Consider the following 24,691-nt stretch of genomic DNA (forward strand, 5'->3'; position numbering starts at 1 on the left):
CTCCACACCTCCTACTCCACCCACTCCAGAGCTGCACTGACTATTCTGCTGGTGGAGTCACTGTGTACACACATTACATTACTTATCCTGTACTGATCCTGAGTTACATCCTGTATTATACTCCGGAGCTGCACTCACTATTCTGCTGGTGGAGTCACTGTGTACATACATTACATTACTTATCCTGTACTGATCCTGAGTTACATCCTGTATTATACTCCAGAGCTGCACTCACTATTCTGCTGGTGGAGTCACTGTGTACATACATTACATTACTTATGCTGTACTGATCCTGAGTTATATCCAGTATTATACTCCAGAGCTGCACTCACTATTCTGCTGGTGGAGTCACTGTGTACATACATTACATTACTTATCCTGTACTGATCCTGAGTTACATCCTGTATTATACTCCAGAGCTGTACTCACTATTCTGCTGGTGGAGTCACTGTGTACACACATTACATTACTTATCCTGTACTGATCCTGAGTTACATCCTGTATTATACTCCGGAGCTGCACTCACTATTCTGCTGGTGGAGTCACTGTGTACATACATTACATTACTTATCCTGTACTGATCCTGAGTTACATCCTGTATTATACTCCAGAGCTGCACTCACTATTCTGCTGGTGGAGTCACTGTGTACATACATTACATTACTTATCCTGTACTGATCCTGAGTTATATCCAGTATTATACTCCAGAGCTGCACTCACTATTCTGCTGGTGGAGTCACTGTGTACATACATTACATTACTTATCCTGTACTGATCCTGAGTTACATCCTGTATCTCTTTATTTTATATAAATTTACAAAACATAAACTGAAAAACAAATACATAACTAATTCCATATAACCAAAAAGTCACAACCCAATTCTTATAAACAAATTTTCTTATATGCATCTCTGTATATGAGAAGAGAAAACGATACCAGACCCGGCCACATACACCCCACTCTTATATACTTACATCTACACTTCATCCGAAGCTAAACAATAACTAGAATATATACAAACATCATATAAACGTAATCCAAAGTACCAACAGAAAATCCCCCGACCCGCGTCAACCAAGGGCCTAAAGAAACAACATAATAATGATAATAATAATAAAACAACAACATAATAATAATAAAATAATAATAATAATAACCCCAAAAATCCAAAATATAATAATACTAATCCCAATTTTTTTTTTTTTTTTATATATATATATTTTTTAATCACACTATACACATCCTGACTTTCCCTAACCTTACCCTTCTTACCTAAACTCCACCACCCCAGCCAGCATCTCGCCTCATGTCCTCTCACGTCCGCATAGTCCAGATGCTGGCCCCCACCACCACACCCAACACCCCAGCCCAGCCCCCCGCCCCATGTCCTCCCATGTCCGCATAGTCCGGGGCTGGGTCAGGCAAACCCCCCCCCCCCCGACCCCCTCCCAACCTATCTATTAACCCCCTTAAGTCTATCCCTATTCTAACAACATTTCTACATTATAATACAATACACGTCACCAACTTGTCCAAATACCAAACCATATACAAAATACACCGTACCCGAAAGCACCAAGTTCGGTCGCTTGTAAACCTTTTTCCTGCCATTTCAATCCTAAACAAAACAAAAATCTTCCAGTGCTTACCTAGCCCATCACCAGATAGAGAGAAGGGAAAGCCCCCCCCAGCTCCCCCCCAGAGGCCAAGGTACCACGTCCACCGCTGCACCCTCCCTATCGCTTGCCCTATCTCCTTACCCTATTACTAACCCTTTCTTGACCCTATTGAAAGCTGACCCTATGCTGACCCTCACCTTTCCCTTATTCCGAGTCCTATCGCTATATTTTTTATTGGTGCCTCAGCGGAACGCAGACCCCCACCTCCAGTTGAGCACCGGTGACGACTCCCCCTCCCTCATGAAGGCAGACACATTAAGGCACCCAAAAGGAAAAGCCCCTCCAAAGACGAGAGGCTTTGGATGCTCCCAATCTGCCAACCTCCAAAGAATGCACCTTCACCAGGTCACCCATGATATTGCTAACAACCTCATCCACTAGGAGGATTTTCTTCTGGGTAGAAACTAGACATCGTGCATTCCACATAAAGTGCCTGACCACTATACTGACTAGAAACAAGGTGCAATGGTCCCTACCACCGAGGTCTCCGAACACTCCATAGGCCCACCCAGCATAGGAGAGGCTGGTTAGGCCTGGCCAACCAATGGAGGCTCCCACCCTTTTGTATACCTCTGTATTGAAAGGGCAATGAAGCAGGAAATGCTCCATGCTTTCCAGCACTCCGCCACACTCCTCCCGGGGGCAATCCCGATCATCAGAGCTTCTGCACTTTAGATTGTCCCTCACATACAGTCTCCCATGGAAGCAACGCCAAGCCAGATCCCAAAACTTCTGGGGAATCCTCGCTGAATTTAAAAGTTTTAATCCCACCCCGAGGTCACTACTTGGGCAGTCTTTGAGCGCCAGGGGCTTCTGGAAGTGGGTCATCAGGACCCTCCTGTCAAGAAATTTTCTCGACATGGTCCTGATCTCCCACACCTCCAGACCCCACCGGCGAACAATCTTCAGCGCCAGGGTGGCATAAGCCGGGAGATGTCCGTGAGGTGTACGCAGGTCTTTCACTTGCCCTCCTCTCTCCCATTCCTGGAAGAAAGGCCGAAACCACCCCCTGCAGGAGGATATCCACCAAGGAGCCCTCTCTTGCCAGAGGTTTGCCAGGTTGATCTTAACAAAGGTGTTCACTAGGAACACCACCGGGTTAACCATACCTAACCCGCCTAGTGTCCTTGGTAGGTAAGTAACCTCCCTCTTGATTAGGTTGAGCCTGTTCCCCCATAACAGCTGGAAGAACAGGCTATAGACCCGAGTCCAGAGAGGTTCTGGCAAGATGCACACACTGCCCAGGTAAAGCAACATGGGCACCAGGTAGGCCTTGGCCAAGTGAACCCTTTCCCTCAGGGTTAAGGACCAACCCTTCCATTGGTCGACCTTCTGGGCAACTAGATTCAGCCTATCCTCCCAGTTCTTCTTGGGGTAATCACCCGGGCCAAATTCGACTCCTAAGATCTTAGCAGACCCCTGAGGCTCTGGAAGGGTGTCCGGGAGATCAAAACCAGGATCTCCTCCTCCCAGCCAGAGACTTTTGCACTTATCCCGGTTGATCTTGGACCCAGATGCCAATGAGTAACGCTCCACTTCCGACATCACCCACTCTGCCTCCCCTCTCGAGGAGACAAAAATGGAGACGTCGTCTGCGTATGCAACCACCCTCTGAGTGGCCTCCGGCCCCTCCAGGCCGGCCCCGACTCCCGCCAATGGCCCACGATCGATCCTTTTAAGAAAAGGATCAATTGCGAACGCATATAGCAAAGGGCTCAAGGGACAACCCTGGCGGACACCAGACCCAACCTCAAAGGGGGTTCCAACCCAACCGTTCACCAGCGCAAAAGTCTCAGCCCCAGTGTATAAGGTCTGTAGCCAATTGACAAACCCCCTCGGTAGGCCGTACCTCAGAAGGACCGACCAGAGGTACTCGTGGTCCACCCGGTCAAAAGCCTTGGCCTGGTCCAAGGACAGGATGTACCCCTCCCACCGACCAGAATTTCCCTGCTCCACTGCCTCTCTGACACTGAGGACAGCACTAAATGTGCTGCGGCCTGGAACAGAGCAATGCTGGACCGGCGAAAGGAGCCGGGATGCAAACTTCACCAGCCGATTAAACAGCACCTTTGCGAGAACCTTTCTGTCCGTATTGAGCAGCGCTATGGGACGCCAATTCTCAATACGGGTCGAGTCTTTACCCTTCGATAAAACGATCAAGGCCGACCTCCTCATTGACATTGGCAAAGTACCCGAGGAAAGGCACTCATTAAACACCTCAGTCAAGAGGGGAACTAGGGTTCCTTTAAAAGTCTTATAAAACTCGGATGTTAAGCCATCCGGCCCTGGCGATTTTTTGAGGGCAAGCCCATCAATCGCCAATCCCACTTCCTCTTCCTTGATCGAATCTATCAAAACACCGAGAGAGGGGTCTACCCCTGGCTCAGGGATGGTTTCAGCCAGGAAAGCCGACATCTCGTCTCGGTTTGGATCTTGCTTCCCCAAGAGGTGCGAGTAGAAGGATCTGACGACCTCCAAGATCCCTGATTTGGATCTCTTCAGAGATCCTGTACTATCAATCAGTCCTGTCACAACCTTACGACTCACTGACATCTTACAGTTCCTGTAGGGGTCGGGCGAGCGGTACCTCCCGAAATCCCTCTCAAGAACTAAAGATGTGTGCCTATCATACTGACACCTCCTGAGCAAAGCTTTCACCACGGAGATCTCCTCCCCACTACCCCCGGTTGGGACCAGATGTTCGAGTTTCCTCCTCAGTTCCTGATATAGGCGGTACCTACTCATGGACCTGAGGCTCGAGAGCCTGCGGAAAAATCCTGCCACCCGGACTTTAAACAACTCCCACCACTCAGACTTAGTACCACTGAGATCCAACAAAGGTACCTGGCTCTGAAGAAAATCCTCAAAGGCCTGTCTTATCTCCGCTTCTTCCAAGAGAGTAGAATTCAGCCTCCATATACCTCTTCCCATCTGGAGGGACTCTGCAATGTTCAAAGAGAAAATAATCATACAGTGATCGGAGAACTCCACCTCAACAACGGACACTGGTGAAGAGATGGCTTCCTCCTTCAAAAAAAACCTGTCTATCCTAGACCTACAACTACCTCTACGATAGGTGAAACCCGAGTGGCCTGGGGTATGCCTGATGTGGATATCCACCAGGCGAGCATCGCTAACTATATTTTTTAATGCTACACTATCGTAGGTCAATTTTTTATCTCCGGAACCTCCTCTATCTCGGGGTCTCATGACAGTATTGAAGTCCCCTCCAAAGATAACTTGTCGACCTGAAAAAAGGAAAGGCTTAATCCTCATGAAGAGACTTTTACGGTCCCATTTGCTCTGGGGTCCGTATATATTGATTAGTCTTAATTCCTGTCCCCTCATGAGGACATCTAAGATCAAGCACCTCCCCATTTCTAACTCAATCATCCGTCGGCATGTTACCGGTGCGGTGAAAAGGACCGCCACTCCGCTATAGGGCTCAGCCGCAAGAGACCAGTAGGAGGGCCCGCGTCGCCACTCCCTCCTAGATTTAACGACGTCTGCCAAAAGTGACAGCCTGGTCTCCTGCAAAAACAAAATGTCGGCTTCAACTCGGCCAAGAAAATCAAAGGCTGCAAATCTCGCCCTATCTGACTTAATGCTGGCAACGTTAATTGATGCCAGCGTCAACGGAGTGGGTGCCGCCATCATGGATGTTTGAGTTAGACGGCTTTCTTCTTCCCACCCCCCCCTCTATCTGATGAGGACCCCCCTTCTTTGCCTCGCTTCTTGCAAACTGAGGAGTCCATATTCACCACCCTATTCCCATCTTCATCCCCAAGTACCGGGTCAACCTCCCCCTCTGGGGGCAACGGCCCCTGCAGCAGGGGAGGCTCAACGACTCTAGGGTGCCCTACCATGCCCTCCCTCTTAGTATGAGAGGCTGGAATGTCCATGAGAGCATGGTATCGATCAGTAGAGCGCACCAGGGGGGTACAGGATTTACCTTCCTGGGCCAGGGCGGGGCCAGATGTATTTGGCCCTTGGGTTTTGCCCGGTGTCCCTTTTGCTGTAGGCTGAGTCCTCTCTTCCTCTCCCACACTTTCATAGTGGGAGGACTGAGAGTCCTCAGCCCTCTGCTCCCTTTGGATCCTCCTCATCTCCCCATTCAATTCGGCCTCCCCAGGGGCATCAGATTCAGGGGGGGCATCCAGATCCGAATCAGAGGTTGTCCCAGTTTCCTGGAGCGCCCTCCAAATCCTCTCCTTCCTTCGCTTCTCCGCCCTTCTCTGGCGAGAAGGGGGACCCTTCTTTGCATTCTTCCCTTGCCCCTGTGCCCCATCGTCCCTGCCCGCACCCTCACCCACGGAGGCCTCCCTCCTTTCATCCTCCGCAGGTTTGGAACAAGCATTGACAACAGAGCGAGGACACCGACTGAACGGGTGACCTAAGTCACCACACAGGTTGCACCGAATACGGTCACACGATGCGGCTAGATGACCAATCCCCCCACAATGAGCACACTTCTGCACATTGCAGCCTGCACTCAAATGTGAGGGGTCGCCACACCGGTGACACAACTTCGGCTGCCCCTGGTAGAAGACAAGGATCCGATCTCTTCCCAGGAAAGCAGACGATGGTATGTGGGACACCGTCTGTCCCAGACGCTTTAATTTAACCATGAACGTCCAGGCCCCTGACCAGATGCAAAACTCATCCATGTTCTTCCGTGGCATCTCTACTACCTCTCCGTACCTTCCCAACCAGGTCATGATATCAATACAAGAGAGTGACTCATTACGGGTAAGAACGGTCACTCTCTTGGGACCACTTTGGCGAGAAATTGCTTGTGCAGCAAAGTCTCGCCAGCCAGGCTCGTCCTTCATCAGCTCGTAGTTCCCCCAGAAGACCTCAAGGCCCCCTAGGTGAACAAAGCTGATGTCAAACTCGACCGAGCCATGAGGATGTATCAAGGCAAAGATGTCACTCGCCTTGAAGCCCATCCCCAGCAGCAGCTCCACCACCCTCTTTCTGGGAGGGCACGCATCATTGCCACGCCACCGGAGACGGACCACATTCCTCCTGGCTACAGCCTGCCCGGCTGTTGGGAGCGACCACTGATCTCCTCGTTGCTCTCGGAAGGCATTTAGACCATATCTGTCTATCCAGAAAGACAGGTCCTTCTGCACTCCCCCTATGGTTAGGGTTTGCTTTCCCTCTCTTAAAGCGTCCAAGAGACGTTGTTGCAAGTTACCGTCCCCGGACCTTGAGGATGAAGATGGGTGGGCCCGCTGTCCCCCCGCTGCCACACCAGCATAAGACCTGCCGGATGTCACAGCAAGAGGAGCGCCAGGCCCATTGCCCCTGGTTGATACCCCATCCCCACCACCCACAGACACAGCACTCAACACCCCATTACCAGTAGACACTCCAGCAACTTTATTTACAGACACCTGCATACCCCCAGCAGTTTCCACATCCACAGCTGCAACTTTTTCATTTAACCCACCAGGTCCCCCTGCAGTCATCCTTCTGGCCAGGCCTGGTTCTATGTTATGTATTTTTTCTGTACATTTTGTGTGGGTAGACACTGCTTCAGTCTCCGCATCATCAGGCACCTTTGCAGGGACGCCACCAGATGTTATAAGCGATGTCCCCGCTGTGCCCTCCGCCTCATTAACCTCCATCTGTTCTATGCGCGGAACATTTTTGGGAAAGGGGCCACCGTCGCCCCCGACGCCAGCAGCCCCCTTCTCGCCTACACCACTTTTCAGCGATGCGGACGAAGGAGCCACTGACGTCACTGGAGCCGCCTCCGGCGCCGGACCACTCCCCCCTCCCACAGAGGAGTGGCCAACAGAGCTGGAGCCCCCTCTGTGACCGCCCTTGTCCGGAACGTATGACGGCTTTACTGCGACACCGACAGACTTCCGGCTTTCAGACACCACATCCGGTTTCTGGTTTACCCGTTCTCCCGACCCCTGACTCGCATCAAAGACCAGTTTCCCGGGCTCGCCATTCACCGGACACGGGGACACACCCCCTGGCGTCACCAGGCCACCAGTACCGCCCCCTTTGCAGGGGTTGGCGTCCGGCGCCATTTTGACCACCACGTGTTCTAATGCCGGACCCGTAACACTCTCCCCGCATTCCCGCTCCAGCCCCACTGCAGAGGCTTGAGCTGGGGGTCTTGCGGGACCTGCGCCCTGATCCTGACTTTCATCAGGCTCAGAGCACAGGAAGGATCTTGCTGTATACACAAGTTTAAATGAACCTTTATCAGATTTTTTTTCCTTTTCCTTTTTTTTCTTCTTAAATTTTTTTTTCTTTTCCTTTTCCTCCTCTGCGGGTAACTCCGCACCGAAACAAAATCCCTGGAAGGATACCGGCGACTCCACATTACGGATCTGAGTGAGTAATCCTGGAGGCCGCTCACTGTCAGTTTCAAAACACTCCAGAAGAGGCTGGACGCAGCCTGCAGGGATTAAGGGAAGCCGACATGACCGTCCTAGTAGGGAAAGGGTTAATTAGGTGAGGGAGAGTTGGAGGGAGTTGGAGGGGGGACGGGGAGGAGTTAAGGGGGACGGGGGGCAGTTACTGAGCTTCCCGCTGTTTCTCGGCATTGAGCCGGAAGCAGCGGGAGGAGTAACACAGAAATAGTAAGCTCCCCGTTGCCCGTGCTTCTCAGGATGGCAGAGGCTTTAATGTTAGAGCGGCTGCGGGCCGCTGCTGTGCACCACGGTCCCGGATGGCTAGAGGAGACCGTGGCTGCAATAACTAAGATCCCGGACGCCGTTTCGCCACGTCGGGCCCGGCGTTCGGGGTCTGTTGCACAGGACAGGCTCCCCTCCCCCGGCCCCCTTACAAGCATGGTTATGGCGGCGGGGGGGGAGTCGGCAACAACCGCTCCTGCGCAGAGCAGGCAGAGAGCGTTGCCGGGGGTGACGGCGACGCAGGCCGGGTCGACCCGTCCCTCTCGGCGGTCCCGACCTCCAGAGCGCCTCAGTCCGGAGGCAGTCCCGCGGACACGGCGTCGCAGAGGGAGCCCGATCCCGGACGCTGCAGGCCAGGCATCTGGGAGGACCGCCCCTTCTCAGGCCCTGCGTCCTGGCAGGAATCCCAGGCCGCGACGGGGTCCGGCGGTAAGCAGGGAGTCGCAGGCTGGGCTCCCTGTCACCCCTCCCCCATCAGATGGAAGATTTGGAGGACAAGGTACGGCCGCCCCGCCTGGTGATGTTCCGGCCAGGGGGCAGGCTTCGTCAGGATCGTCTAGACGGACGCCTAGATCTGCAGCGACGTCGAGGCAACAGGTCCGGTCGGAAGTCTGGGTCCCGGCGGTCGGGCGGCAGGTTGCCGGCCCATCGGTCAGCGCGTCCTCATCCCCGTTCCACAGATGTCGTTGGGATGGACAGTCGTCGGCGAGAGAAGAGCTGGAGGAAGGTGAACTGGACGTGTATCGTCGAGGTCAGGATGGTCCGGCTGACGGGAACACAGCGCCTGTGCAGCCCGGTGAGTGTATAACTCCATCTCTGTCTTATCCAGCGATTTTTATGTCGGGTGTCGGCGGGGGGGCTGCTAGTATTGCATCGGGGGCCGGTAGTGGCGCGGGCGGACGCGACGGAGCGGGTTTGGCGGACTTAGTGGGTTGCTTACGGGAGCTGGTGGGGCGCATAGACAGGGCCGCGGCGCCGGTAGTAACGGAAGTGTCCCCTGCGGTAGTTTGGGAAGGCCCCAGGGACGTGGGATCGGTACAGGCGCGTCCCGTGATGGCGGTTAGAGAGGCGGTCGCGGTGTCGGTACAGACCGAGGCACAAAAGGATGGCGATCGAGTGCGTATTGATGATCGTGCTCGGGGGGAGGTGTACGTTTGTTTTGAAGGTTCGTTGGGGGCGCATTTAAAGCAGGAGGTGCGCGAGCGGATCTGGAAGGACGAGTAGGTTGAAATTTTTTCTCTCTTGCCGCTCGCTAAATTTAATTTGGATAAGAGCAAGCGGGATGAGAGTAAAAAGGACGAGGAGGAACGGCGGCGGTATAGGCTTATCCCGCAGACGTTCGTTAATTGGTCGCAGGCGTTCGCCATATTGGCTAGTGTGATAGGGGAAAAGGCGCCGGAAAATTGTTCGGCGTTGTTTTGTTATTTTGATGCCATTGGGGAGGCTCACAGGGCGTATGGGGGTCAAGCATGGCTGCGATACGATGAGCAATTCCGTCAGCGGAAGGCGGTTCGGCCGGCGATTCGGTGGGACCAGAAGGATATTGCTCTCTGGTTACGGGTTACGGCTCCGGTTAGGCAGTCCTTTCCCGGGAGCGCCGGCCAGGGAGGCCAGTCTAGTCAGGTTGGACAAAGCGGCGGGGGAAAGGCGGGGTTTTGCTGGCAATTTAATGAAGGTCAGTGCAAGTTCGGGGCCACGTGCAAGTTCAAGCACGTATGTTCCGAGTGTAATGGTGCAGCACACGGGGCGGCAAAATGTCTGCGAAAAAAGAGGTCAGGTAACCAGCACGCGGCTGGTCAAGGGGGTGTCGCCGGTGAGGGTGGAAAAGATGGCCCCTTATCTAAATGAGTATCCGGATAGGGCGGCGGCTAAGTTGCTTTATGAAGGGTTTCGTGTTGGTTTTGTTATTCCTCCGCCTCCTTATGAGGTTCCGGTTACGCGGAGGAATTTAAAATCGGCTTACTTGCATGCAAAAGTCGTGTCGGAAAAGTTGTTAAAAAGAAGTTTCGTTGGGCCGCATGTCGGGGCCGTTTGTTGAGTCGCCGGTAAAAGAGTTAGTTGTGTCCCCGTTGGGTATTGTCCCTAAACGCGAGCCCGGAAAATTTCGTTTGATTCAACATTTATCGTATCCCAAGGGTTCGTCGGTAAATGACGGGATTGATCACGAGTTGTGCTCCGTAGTTTATACCTCATTCGATAAGGCGGTGGGGTTAGTGCGGGCTGCGGGTCCTGGGGCGCTGCTAGCAAAAACTGACATTGAGGCGGCGTTCAGGTTGTTGCCGGTCCATCCAGAAAGCCAACGGCTGTTGGGTTGTTTTTGGAATGGGGCCTTTTACGTGGATCAGTGCCTTCCGATGGGGTGTTCCCTTTCTTGTGCATACTTCGAGGCGTTGAGTAGCTTCGTGGAGTGGGTAACGAGGGGAGTATCCGGGGTCGACTCGTTGATCCATTACTTAGATGATTTGTTATGCGTTGGCCCGGGGGGTTCGCCGGTTTGCGGTAATTTGCTTCATGCTCTACAGAAGGTGGCGAGGGATTTTGGGATTCCTTTGGCGCCGGGAAAAACGGAGGGCCCGGTAGCGACGATTTGTTTTTTGGGAATCGAAATAGACTCGGTGGCAATGGAGTGTCGTCTCCCGGCGGATAAGTTGGGTGCTTTGAGGCTGGAGGTTCGACGGGCTTGTAGAATGAAGAAAATGACGCTGAGGGAGCTTCAGTCGCTGCTGGCGAAGTTGAATTTCGCCTGCCGGATTATGCCGATGGGGAGGGTGTTTGGTAGGAGGTTGGCGGCGGCAACGGCGGGAGTGCGTGCGCCGCATCATTTTGTGCGGCTCAAGGAGGAGCACTGTGCTGATCTTCAGGTTTGGGATGACTTCTTGGGCCAGTACAATGGTCGCTCGCTATGGATGGCCCCAGCGCAGGATACGAGTGATTTGAATATTTTCACGGATGCGGCTGGGGCGGGTGGTTTTGGAGCTTACGGGGGAGGTCCGTGGTGCGCAGGTCAATGGCCGGCTAGCTGGGTGTCCAGTGGACTCACGCGGAATCTGGCCCTGCTCGAGCTGTTTCCCATCGTGGTGGCGGCTACCATTTGGGGGGACAGGCTCAGGGATAAGAAGGTCCGTTTTTTACTGCGACAACATGGGGGTGGTGCTTGCCATTAATAACATCACGGCGTCCTCTCCTCCGGTAGTTCAATTGTTGCGACATTTAGTGTTGGTATGTTTGTCGTTGAACGCGTGGGTGGTGGCGGTGCATGTCCCGGGTGTACGGAATTGTATCGCTGATGCTCTTTCTCGCTCGCAGTGGGACCGGTTTCGGCAATTGGCACCGGGAGCGGAACGTCTCGGTTTGGCTTGTCCGGAGCATATTTGGGATCTGGTCTCGGTCCCGTAGAACAATTGGTACAAAGGTCTTTGGCGCGCACGACGTGGAGTGGTTATGCTGCTTGTTGGAGGCAGTGGGAGGAGTGGGTAAGAGAGTTGGGTGACGTCAATACGGATAGAGACAGGTTGGTGGCACTTTTGTACTGGTTAGGGGACGCCTGGGAGGCGGGGTTTTCAGTGGCGAAGGTGAACCGGTTCATATCTGCGGTGGCGTTTTGGGTTTAAGTTGCGGGGCTTTCAGGATGTATCGAAGGAATTTCTGGTATCGCAGGCTTTGAAGGGGTTGCGCCCCGGGGTCGGTTATGTGCCCAGTAGAGTGCATGCGGGGTTTTACGCCAAACAGGGGGTCTCCAGATTTGCCTTTGTTACGTCATGTGGACAGGTCGTTTTTGTCCAGGTTTCAGTTTGGAGCTGTATTTAAAAAATGTTTGACGGCGGTTGGTGTCGCGGCAGGCTCATATTCATCTCATTCCTTCAGGATTGGCGCAGCAACAGAAGCGGGGCGCTGGGGGTTGGATGATGAGGGGGTGAGGCGTATTGGTCGTTGGGAGTCCAACAGGTTTAAGTCCTATGTCCGCCCCCATATGTTATGAATTTTGCTGTTAACGCTTTACAAATGTTATATGGTGGTGCCTAATTGTTTTTTCCGTTTCAGATTCGCCTCCGTGTTTGGTGTGGTTGATGGGTCATTCTTACGTGCACTGGGGGGCTTTGAGGGCGGACGTCCGCCCGAATGGTCGCCAGTTGCGCATTCCGCGACAGGATGCGGTTGTGCATTGGCTGGGTTTTAGAGGTATGTCGTGGAGCAGGGTGTTGGCGGAATTCCAGACATATGCTCGGCTTGATAGGGTTCCGGAGGTCTTAGTGTTGCACGTGGGTGGGAATGACTTAGGAGTCCGCCCCTTTCGTGAGTTGGTGCGGGATATCAAACATGATATGTTGTGTTTGTGGGTATCTTATCCCAAGTTGGTGATAGTGTGGTCGGACATAGTCCCAAGAAAGCATTGGCGGTTAGCTAGATCTGTGGAGAGAGTCAATAAGGCTCGCATTAAAGTTAATCGGGCGGTGTCCCGTTTTGTGGCAAAAAACGGGGGCATTTGCGTGAGGCATAGGGATTTGGAGTCAGGAGTGGGGAATTTCTGGAGGAGTGACGGGGTTCATCTGACCGAGGTTGGCATTGATCTTTGGAGCTTGGCGATAGCAGAAGGCATAGAAAGGGCGGTGGTGGTGTGGAGGAACTCACAGGCTTAAGGTGGTCAAGGCCTGTTTCGCTGTGGCGGGGGGAGTCCTTGAGGCCAGTCAGTACAAAATGGTGGGGGGGTCGCATCGGGGGTATGCGTCCCCCAAAAAAGGTACATGGTTGAAGACTTCATCGGGTGGTATCCCTTTGAAGTGGTCTTCTGGTAGAAGGTATATCACTTGAAGGCTTCATCGGGTGTTATCCCTTTGAAGTGGACTTCTAGTGGTCGGTATATCACTTGAGGGCTTCATCGGGTGTTATCCCCTTGAAGTGGACTTCTAGTGGTCGGTATATCACTTGAGGGCTTCATCGGGTGTTATCCCCTTGAAGTGGACTTCTAGTGGTTGGAGCCATCTGCAGAGGTGAACGGTGCTTCCGAGCTGGTTTACGGCTGGAGGTAATTGGTGGTTTGCAGATGGCTAATTCGGTGTGTTCTTTAAAAAGGACTATCTGAGGGGGCTTCAAGGACTTCCTCTGCTCGGGTTAATGTTATGACCCATGTTGGGTCATGTGAATTATTAGGAGGAATTCTCTGGTGGATTCCTAACTAGTTATCCGAATGTTTCGGATTTAAATTGTTTTTATAAAACTGTGAAATTAATAAACGGCTGCTGTGGCCATTTCACATCCAACCTCGGTGTCATGTGTCTTTACTAAAGTGGGGGTGGGGGGATAGTATGGTATAAGGTTAACACACGACTCTACTTAGGCAGGTCAAGAAGAGGCTGGACGCAGCCTGCAGGGATTAAGGGAAGCCGACATGACCGTCCTAGTAGGGAAAGGGTTAATTAGGTGAGGGAGAGTTGGAGGGAGTTGGAGGGGGGACGGGGAGGAGTTAAGGGGGACGGGGGGCAGTTACTGAGCTTCCCGCTGTTTCTCGGCATTGAGCCGGAAGCAGCGGGAGGAGTAACACAGAAATAGTAAGCTCCCACCCTCCCGCCCTTGGTTTGTTACTCTTTAGGTCTTATGTACGTCCGTCTATGAGCGTTGGTTTTTTATTTGTGTGCTTATTTAACATGTTTTTCTTTTTCCGGAGTAGGTTCTGTTGTCATGGCAGCTGGCGGGGGGAGTCCTTGAGGCCAGTCAGTACAAAATGGTGGGGGGGTCGCATCGGGGGTATGCGTCCCCCAAAAAAGGTACATGGTTGAAGACTTCATCGGGTGGTATCCCTTTGAAGTGGTCTACTGGTAGAAGGTATATCACTTGAAGGCTTCATCGGGTGTTATCCCTTTGAAGTGGACTTCTAGTGGTCGGTATATCACTTGAGGGCTTCATCGGGTGTTATCCCCTTGAAGTGGACTTCTAGTGGTCGGTATATCACTTGAGGGCTTCATCGGGTGTTATCCCCTTGAAGTGGACTTCTAGTGGTTGGAGCCATCTGCAGAGGTGAACGGTGCTTCCGAGCTGGTTTACGGCTGGAGGTAATTGGTGGTTTGCAGATGGCTAATTCGGTGTGTTCTTTAAAAAGGACTATCTGAGGGGGCTTCAAGGACTTCCTCTGCTCGGGTTAATGTTATGACCCATGTTGGGTCATGTGAATTATTAGGAGGAATTCTCTGGTGGATTCCTAACTAGTTATCCGAATGTTTCGGATTTAAATTGTTTTTATAAAACTGTGAAATTAATAAACGGCTGCTGTGGCCATTTCACATCCAACCTCGGTGTCATGTGTCTTTACTAAAGTGGGGGTGGGGGGATAGTATGGTATAAGGTTAACACACGACTCTACTTAGGCAGGTCATGATTATTCCCAGCTGTGAGTCCACCCTCCTCCTCCTCACTGCTCCTGGGTGCCTCAGAATCTGTGCCTTCTCTGGACTTTACATTTTCATGCTCCATTGTCTCCACCACATTTTCCTTTGCTGTGTCTGGGGCTCTGCTGTCTTCCTCCATAGTTTCTATTTTTATAGGTGCTGCCATCTCGGCAAACCTCTCTTCGTTTTTTAACTTTTCTCCAAACACCCCTCCGCCTGCTAAAATCTCCTCACGTCTCTCTTCCACTTCTTTTATTTCCTCCAACAAGGATTTCACATTTAAACGGTATCGGGACCTCTTACCTCCTGTGGCTTTTGCAGCCCTTCCTCTGGCGACCGCCAAGTCCGCACGGAGCCGTTGCAGCGACTTCCTGAGGTCCCGATACTCCTCCAACCGCATAGCCAGACGGGAGCTGAAGTTCTCCACCGTCTCTCCGGTCCTCAGCTGTCCCCATTCCTCCACACGACCGTCATCCAAATGTCCGGGCAGTGCTGGTCCTTCTCCAGACGACAACACCTCTATCACCATGCCGGACCGCGTCTCCATACCCTTATCCAGGGTTCCAGCAACGGGGGGAGCCAGGACAGCCTTGCCCCGAGATGATCTCCTCACCCCCGCGACCGTTTGCATATTCCCAGCTAGCTGGGATGACCCTCTACCCCCCGCTGGCATGCTCCGGGAGGTAGAGGTCTGAGGCTCCATCCTAGGATGGAACCCCCCTCAGGGTACTTTCTAAGCCCAGGCAGATGGTATGAGGCCTGGGCAGATAGGATAAGGAAAGTCCCTGGATCCAAGGCCTGCACGGAAGTCTCAGCAGCTCTCTCCACACGTCCTACTCCACCCACTCCAGAGCTGCACTGACTATTCTGCTGGTGGAGTCACTGTGTACACACATTACATTACTTATCCTGTACTGATCCTGAGTTACATCCTGTATTATACTCCGGAGCTGCACTCACTATTCTGCTGGTGGAGTCACTGTGTACATACATTACATTACTTATCCTGTACTGATCCTGAGTTACATCCTGTATTATACTCCAGAGCTGCACTCACTATTCTGCTGGTGGAGTCACTGTGTACATACATTACATTACTTATGCTGTACTGATCCTGAGTTATATCCAGTATTATACTCCAGAGCTGCACTCACTATTCTGCTGGTGGAGTCACTGTGTACATACATTACATTACTTATCCTGTACTGATCCTGAGTTACATCCTGTATTATACTCCAGAGCTGTACTCACTATTCTGCTGGTGGAGTCACTGTGTACACACATTACATTACTTATCCTGTACTGATCCTGAGTTACATCCTGTATTATACTCCGGAGCTGCACTCACTATTCTGCTGGTGGAGTCACTGTGTACATACATTACATTACTTATCCTGTACTGATCCTGAGTTACATCCTGTATTATACTCCAGAGCTGCACTCACTATTCTGCTGGTGGAGTCACTGTGTACATACATTACATTACTTATCCTGTACTGATCCTGAGTTATATCCAGTATTATACTCCAGAGCTGCACTCACTATTCTGCTGGTGGAGTCACTGTGTACATACATTACATTACTTATCCTGTACTGATCCTGAGTTACATCCTGTATTATACTCCAGAGCTGTACTCACTATTCTGCTGGTGGAGTCACTGTGTACATACATTACATCACTTATCCTGTACTGATCCTGAGTTACATCCTGTATTATACTCCAGAGCTGCACTCACTATTCTGCTGGTGGAGTCACTGTGTACATACATTACATTACTTATCCTGTACTGATCCTGAGTTACATCCTGTATTATACTCCAGAGCTGCACTCACTATTCTGCTGGTGGAGTCACTGTGTACATACATTACATTACTTATCCTGTACTGATCCTGAGTTATGTCCTGTATTATACTCCAGAGCTGCACTCACTATTCTGCTGGTGGAGTCACTGTGTACATACATTACATTACTTATCCTGTACTGATCCTGAGTTACATCTTGTATTATACTCCAGAGCTGCACTCACTATTCTGCTGGTGGAGTCCCTGTGTACATACATTACACTACTTAATTTGCACTGATTCTTCATTAATTGCCTTTATTTTACTTCAGAGCTGTACTCACTATTCTGCAGACTTCCGAGCTATAATCTTCCCCCATTCCCTGCTTGTTCAGCGTTTTCACAGAGCTTGCTCTGACACTTTGTATTTTGGGAAGTTTTATCTTTATGTCAGGAACTTCATAGTCATCTGATGTAGTAAAATCGAACTGCTTTCCTGTATTATAGGAGTTTTTAACTAAGCTGTTAAGGAGACCTGATAAAAAGATTGTGAATAGTGAGTACAGCTCTAGAGTATAATACAGGCTGTAAGTGCCTGTTTACAATAACTTTTTTTCCTTCCGTCTGAGGTATACGCTGGGAGTCCGGACGTATACCTCCAACGGAACGTAGCGACGCATCCCACTGTATAGGCATACAGTGGGATACGTCGCCAGAACGCCTACTTCAAGCCCCTGACGTCACTGTACATGTATGGACAATAATGTCAGGGAATTTCAACTATGAAGTCCCCGGACAGTGCATCTCAAGTGCTCTGGCCCAGGGACTCCTGCCTTGGGAAAGTCCTTGACGTAACTGTCCATATATGTACAGTAACGTCAGGGACTTCTCCAGTCCCCAGCAAAGGTAATACCAATACTCTGGCCGTGGACTCCGAAGAAGAAAGCCCATACATGGACAATGACGTCATGGGCTTCCCCAGGGCCGGAATGCATTTTGTTTTTTTGTGGAATCCCTCGGGATAGAGTAGTGTATACTACGTAATTCCATCCTTCAAAAACAGACAGACGGAGGCGGAGAGGACACTCTTTTGGTTTCCATCAGGATAATGGAGCCCTATGGACATATTTAGCATGTTCGTAGGGAGCTTTCTCCATGTGAACAGGCCCTAACCTGGGCTCAGCACAAGTATAGAAATTCAAGTTTATTATTTTCTTGGATTATAGTTGATCATGACTGTGATTATTTTACACTTTTAGTCATATAATATATAGAGTTAGTTTATTGAACTGATTCATTTCTTTTGTTCTGAAGGCATCGGTTGTGAGCAGCTCTGGCTGACCCTTCATGTACGGAGAAGGTTTGACATATGGACGATCTACTACAAAAGTCTATTTCCAGGTAGCTTTAAAAAAAACTGCAGGTTGCAGTGAATCAGTGATAGTGACGTCCCATGTACATATTTAAAGTGGCAGTACCACAACAGACTTTTAAAACATAAGTTGGACAAGTCTGATCAAGGAGACCCGTGCTGGGGCCCTCATCAATTCTAACAATGATCCCATCCTGGTTCAGCTATCAACGCAGAGGTTAGAATCTTCTTAGAGAGTCTCCTATATCCCATTCTCTGCAAACAGATTGTGTCCGCACAATGAATCTCCATTGCTGGACTAGAAGGGCTTGTTATTGAGATTGGGGGGACCCCGGAAATGAACACACATCAATCAGACTATTATAGCCCCCCTTTAACATTGTTGCCAACAGTCCCAAATTTGAGGATGATGGGGACATTTATACCCCCTTTCCGACCACCCACACCACCTCCCAGATTACACCATCAGTTGGATAATGACCATTATCTTTTGGCTGAAAGGGGTGATCCAATGAAAAACCTTCATCACATAAGTGATAAATGTGTTTCCAATAATACCCCAACACTAGTGTCACGGCGCGGGGTGTGGACCCATTGGGCCGTACAGCGTAGCGGGGTAGCAGCTGGCCAACAAGGTGCAAAACAATGTCTATAGTTCAGAACGTAAATATAAAAGAGTATCCGGCACACCAATATAGAAAAAAAGGTATTTTTTTATTTTGTTTTTGTTTCTAAAGCGCCATGATACAGCGGCCAGCCGCTATCAGCACCACTAGCGCTCATCAATTCAGTTGCCCAGCACGGCTTAGTGCCTGATGAAGGTCACCTAGACCGAAACGTCGCATTCTGCCACTGGCATTAGAAACAAAAACAAAATAAAAAAATACCTTTTTTTCTATATTGGTGTGCCGGATACTCTTTTATATTTATGTTTGGGTTGGGCCCCTATCCGTGCAAAACCTCACCCTTCCACGTATCTGGTGCTATCTGAACCTTTACACATATAGTTCAGAACGCGTACCTGAGGCAATGTAGACAGTAGTGGAAGCACGACTTGACTTTCACAGCAGGTGATACGATAGCACGGGATACAGGGTACAGGAAGCAGGAACGGGTAACACTGGGAGACCATTTGCAAGACAAACTTAGGTAAACAACAACGCTCAGGCAAGGAACAAGTGGGCAGAGCCCCTTATTATAGTCCAGCAGCCATTTGGGCTAATTATTGATGGATGACAGCTGGACACGTACTAGCCCTTTAAGGCCGTGCGCGCGCCCTGCTGGAAACAGTCCGAGAACACGGAAGAGCGTGCCGGCGTCTCCCTGAAGGAAGCGGACGCCGGGAAGACAGATGTCCATGGCCGGGGCCGTCAGAGGGTAAGTCTGAACGACGGCCCCCGGCCATAGACGTTACAGTATCCTCCCTCTTACGCAGAAAAGTTCTTCCCGGAGGAATGTCTCTAACCTGCAAAGGGTTAACAGAGGAGATGCAGGAAGGATCGATAATATTCTGTGGGGACTGCACAGTGTCCTCTGTCTCAAATGACCTAGACAAGGCATCGGCCCTCACATTCTTGTCGGTAGGTCGGTAGTGGAGTTCGAACTGGAACCGTGCAAGAAACAATGACCACCTGGCTTGACGAGGGTTCAGCCGTTGAGCCGTCTGTAGGTAGGTCAGGTTCATGTGGTCCATGAAGACCAGGATAGGATGAGCTGCGCCTTCCAGTAGGTGTCTCCACTCCTGCAGGGCCAGCTTGATGGCCAGTAACTCCCAATCGAGTAGTTGCGCTCTGCGGGAGAAAACAGCTTGGAGTAGTAAGCACATACCACATTCTTGGCCTTCGAACCCCTCTGGAACAATAGTGCACCGGCACCAACAGAGGAAGCGTCCACCTCTAATAAAAACTGTAGGTATACATCAGGATGATGAAGAATAGAGGCTGACGTGAATGCCTTTTTTAAGGTTTTAAATGTGACTTCCGCCTCTGGAGTCCATACCTTGGCATTCATACCTTTTTTAGTGAGGGTAGAGATGGGGGCTGTCAAAGAAGAGAAGTTGGGAATGAACAGTCTGTAGAAGTTGGCGAATCCCAGGAAGCGTTGTATGGCCCTTAAGCCTTGGGGACGTGGCCACTGCAGGACAGCCTTGACCTTCTCAGGGTTCATTTGGAGACCCTGATCGGATATGATATAGCCCAGGAAGGGAAGAGACTTCTTTTTAAATACGCACTTTTCCAACTTGGCGTAAAGATGATTCTCCCTTAATCGAAGCAACACCTGGCGGACATGACCCTGATGAGTCACAAGATCTGGGGAAAAAATCAAGATATCATCGAGATACACCACAACACAGACATAGAGGAGATCACGAAAAATTTAATTGACAAATTCTTGAAATGCTGCAGGGGCGTTACACAGGCCCGAAGGGCAAGAGCATATATACGTAGTGTTCATCACGTGTGTTAAATGCAGTATTCTACTCGTCAACTGCAGGTCTAGCTTGGAAAAAAAATTTGAGCCCCGTATGCGATCAAAGAGTTCCGAAATCAGCAGCAATGGGTACCTGTTCTTCACCATGATCTGGTTGAGGCCTCGGTAGTCAATGCAGGGACGGAGGGATCCATCCTTCTTTTTGGCAAAGAAAAACCCGGCTCCAGCGAGGGATGAAGACTTATGTATGAAGCCCGTCTCCAGATTCTCCTTAATGTAGGCCGACATAGACTGGGTCTCTGGCAAGGAGAGAGGGTATACTCTACAGCAAGGAGGGGACGAATCAGGAACCAAGTTGATAGGACAATCGTATGCTCGATGTGGTGGCAATGTCTCTGCCTCCTTCTTGTTGAAGACATCAGCGAACTGAGAGTAACAAGGAGGCAACCCTGCCAATGACTGATGCGGAGAAGGCTGGGACGGATGGACATGCATCAGATAGCGGTCGAGACACTTGGGGCCCCACTGGAGAACCTCTCCGGAGTTCCAATCCAGGACTGGGGCGTGAAGACAGAGCCAAGGCAAACCCAGCAGCACGAGGTTCATGGTCTTGAACAGGACATACAGGGAGATGAGCTCAGAATGAAGGGCTCCCACTTGAAGTCTTAATGGCTTGGTCACAGACAACACTGGGTCAGGCAAAGGCAGTCCATCTACCGAGGCAACGATCAACAGACTCCAGCAAAACAGTAGGCAATTGAAGAAGATCCACAAGGTCTTGGCAGATGAAATTGGCTGCGGAGCCAGAGTCCAGGTAGGCAGAGACTGGATGAGGTCTCTCGCCAGCGACAATGGTCACAGGAATGAACAGTTTGGAAGAGAGTTCACTATTAAACGCCGTAGCGCCCAGGGTTGTCTCTCCAACCAATCCCAGGCGTTGGGGTTCCTTTGGCCTCTGGGAACACATGGCCAGCGAGGCCGCAATATACAGAGTCCAGAGGTGCGCCTGCGCTGTTTTTCTTGAACGGACAGTTTAAGCCGATCCACCTGCATCGGAACCCTGGGCACAGCAGAAGAACAAGGCAAGAGGGGTAGCTGGAAGTTGGGTGCCAGTCTAGGAAGCCGTCTCTCCTGTAGAATCTCTTGGGCTCTCTCTCTAAGCCTTATGTCCACTCGGGTAGCCAGTAGAATCAGGTCGTCCATGGCAGCTGGGAGATAGATCTTGAGCAGCCAGTTCGTCCTTGATCTCGGGCGATAGGCCATGCCAGAAGGATGCTACCAAGGCCTCATTGTTCCAGGACAATTCTCCTGCCAGAGTCCGGTAATGGATGGTGTATTCTCCCACGGAGGCGTCCTCCTGGCGCATGTTAAAGATAGCAGTGTCTGCCAACGAGGCTCCTCAAATACGTAACGGAACAACCGTATGAACCCCTGGAAGTCTCGGGTCCCTGTCGTTCCCAGATTGGATTCGCCCACGCCAGGGCCTTGCCGGCAAGTAGAGATATAATGAAGGCGATCATGGCTCCGTCCAAAGGGAATGCTCAGGCGTGAAAATTGAAGTGGATATGGCATTGATTCAGAAACCCCCTGCACGAACTTGCGTCTCCATGGAACCGAGGTGGCAATGGCAACGAGAACCGAGGGTCCAAACTGGGACTGCCAGGAGGTGTAGCAGCAGGGTCGATCGGAGATTGAATAGGAGCAGTGGAGGAATTAGCTAGCGCCCCTAGCTGCTGTGCCATGGAGTCTACTGCCACAAGGAGTTGATCCTGTCGTGCTTGCAGATCCTGCAGGTCCGCCTGCATGGCTTGGGAGGATGACAGGCCCTTGACTTGGCCAGCGGGGTCCATGGCCTGAGCGTACTGTCAAGGCGCGGGGTGTGGACCCACTGGGCCATACCGCGTAGCGGGGTTGTAGCTGGCCAACAAGGTACAAAACAATGTCTATAGTTCAGAACGGGTACTTGAGGCAATGTAGACAGTAGTGGAGGAACTACTTGATTTTCACAGCTTGTGGCACCGCAGATGCAGCGGAAGACACGACTTGACTTTCACAGCAGGTGATATGATAGCACGGGATACAGGGTACAGGAACGGGTAACACTGGGAACTAGGAAACACTGGGAGACCATTTTAAAGACAAACTTAGGTAAACAACAATGCTCAGGCAAGGATCAAGTGCGCAGAGTCCCTTATTATAGTCCAGCAGCTATTTGGGCTAATTATTGATGGATGACAGCTGGACGCGTACTGACCCTTTAAGGCTGTGCACGTGCGGGCGCGCGCGCCCTGCGGGAAACAGTCCGAGAACCCGGAAGTGCGTGCCGGCGTTTCCCTGGAGGGAGCAGACGCCGGGAAGACAGATGTATATGGCCGGGGCCGTCAGAGGGTAAGTCTGAATGACGGCCCCCAGCCGTAGACGTTACAACTAGGTCCCACAGGGATCACAAAGACCGCAATGAGAAGGACTTTGCATGGACCGATGGTCACGCATGCATCCTGTCGCTCCACTCAATGTCTATGGGGTTGATGGGACAACTGATCCTGGTTGTGCCGTGAGGAGGAACAGGAAGCTCGGGCCCCCATTTTAATGATCGGTGAGGATCCCGGTGGTGGGGAACCCAGCAATCATACATTTATTACCTATCCTGTGGATAGGTGATAAACGGTTTTCGTGGGATAATGTCTTTTAAATGGATAACGGCCAATATTACTCACCTCTCCGGGCCCGTCTCCTCTTCAGCTGGCCAGTACGTTGGTGTACGAAGCCGACGAGGAGCCGGAGCTGCTAAAATGAGCCGGGAGCAAGGAGATATGAGTAATTAAAAGGGTTTGATATGGGGTCTGATGTTCAGGATCTGGTCTGGGGTCTAAATATTATGGTGTAAATTATAGGGTCTGGGGTTTTTATTATGGGGTCTGGCCTGGTGTCTGAATAATGGGGTCTGAAATATGGGGGCTGATCTGGATTAAAGGGGCTATCGAGGCTTTATAAAAATAATACCTTTAGTTTAGAATTTCGTTGTGTACAATCCCCTTCCTCTATACTGTGCTCACTGTATGGGACGTAAACAGGGAATATTCAAAAGAAAAACAACCTGCCCCCCATGGCAAACCATGCCCAAACAAACCACGTCCTGTCAAAGCTGAAGTGTCCTCATAAAAAATTTACACATTTGGGCGACTATGGGTCAATCATCTTCCGGTCTCTGCCTTGAAATTGACTTTATATTGTATCTTCCACAGTGACCATAGAAGGACGACATGATCAGGACTTAGAAAATGATTAGAATATTTCCTGAATATCCCGGGATCATCAATGAACCAAAACTTTCCCCAATCGTCATGTGACTGGAGAAATCTGGGGAAATCTCTGCCATTGTCCTCTGGAACTTCCTTCTCTAAATAAAGTGACCCTTAAAATTTGGCAAATGTTGAGTCTTTTTGTGTTTCTAGCCGACCATAATTGGTGCAATATTTTGGGGTTGTCCATAATCCGTATTAGATGTCAGTCGGGGGTCTCGAGTTTGGTAGTCCCCCTTTTATGAGCCAGAATGGAGAACCACTGGTGGATCCAGCCCGTCCATGTATTCCATGCTCGGCCATATTTTTGAATGTCTGGTCAGACGCGGGTTCCCCTGGCAATGATTTTTGGACTGGCTTCTCTGTCTTCATGAGACCACCCCTTTTATTATAATAAGTTGCACTCGGTATTGGACATTGTCCAACGTGCAGTTATATTAAGAAGGAAGGAGAGGACCTCCGCTATGTTGGGGGTGAGGGATCTAAGAACAAGAGACTAGAGGTAAGATGTCTCGTCAGGTATGGGCAGCTTTATACAGTCACCTTAAAAAAAGAGTCTCATGGACAAACTGAAGTTATGGGCAGTGGCAGCTGAATGGTCCCATAAGCCTTACTCCATCTCACGCATATGATGGGTTCGAGAGTTTGAAGATGTCATGGGAGACCTTTACTTTGTGCTTCACTGGCAGCTGTTATTTCGCAGTTCTCCGAGCTGGGTACAGTCAAGAACAGGGTCCAGAGATCAAGAGGAGGGCAAAACCCCTATGAGGCAGACGCAATTTGCCCCTTATAAAAGTGAAAAATTCCTTCCCGACTCCAATTATGACGACCCGAAGACGTTTTTTTTTCCAAACGGAATAACTCCAAGTTTGATAACTTTTCTTGGTACTGCTGTCCACCCATTTCCTTGGTCATCCTCTTGCACCCACTGTAGTTCAGCTATGTCTTTCTTATACACAAATTGTACACAACATTCCATGTGTGGTCTGAAAAGTGATTGATATAGAGGCAAAGCTATGACCCGCCACGACAAGGCGCCCTCAATAAGGTGGGTCCCTACGCTGCACATACACCCAGAACTGGGACT

General features: G+C 50.8%; 1 protein-coding gene across 1 annotated transcript in view; it reads left to right on the forward strand.

Annotated features, from left to right (window-relative positions):
* The window catches only part of LOC142684057 (adhesion G-protein coupled receptor F1-like), a 95,654-nt gene extending 71,942 nt beyond the window's left edge, over positions 1–23,712 (forward strand). The window contains exons 10-11 of the mRNA XM_075847447.1: positions 17,815–17,901; positions 23,548–23,712. Coding sequence (XP_075703562.1) covers positions 17,815–17,841 — 27 coding nt within the window. The 3' untranslated portion in view covers positions 17,842–17,901; positions 23,548–23,712. The remainder of the gene's footprint in view (positions 1–17,814; positions 17,902–23,547) is intronic.
* Positions 23,713–24,691: the final 979 nt, after the last annotated feature.

The sequence above is a fragment of the Rhinoderma darwinii genome, assembly GCF_050947455.1.
Source record: "Rhinoderma darwinii isolate aRhiDar2 chromosome 4 unlocalized genomic scaffold, aRhiDar2.hap1 SUPER_4_unloc_12, whole genome shotgun sequence".
Taxonomy (NCBI): domain Eukaryota; kingdom Metazoa; phylum Chordata; class Amphibia; order Anura; family Rhinodermatidae; genus Rhinoderma; species Rhinoderma darwinii.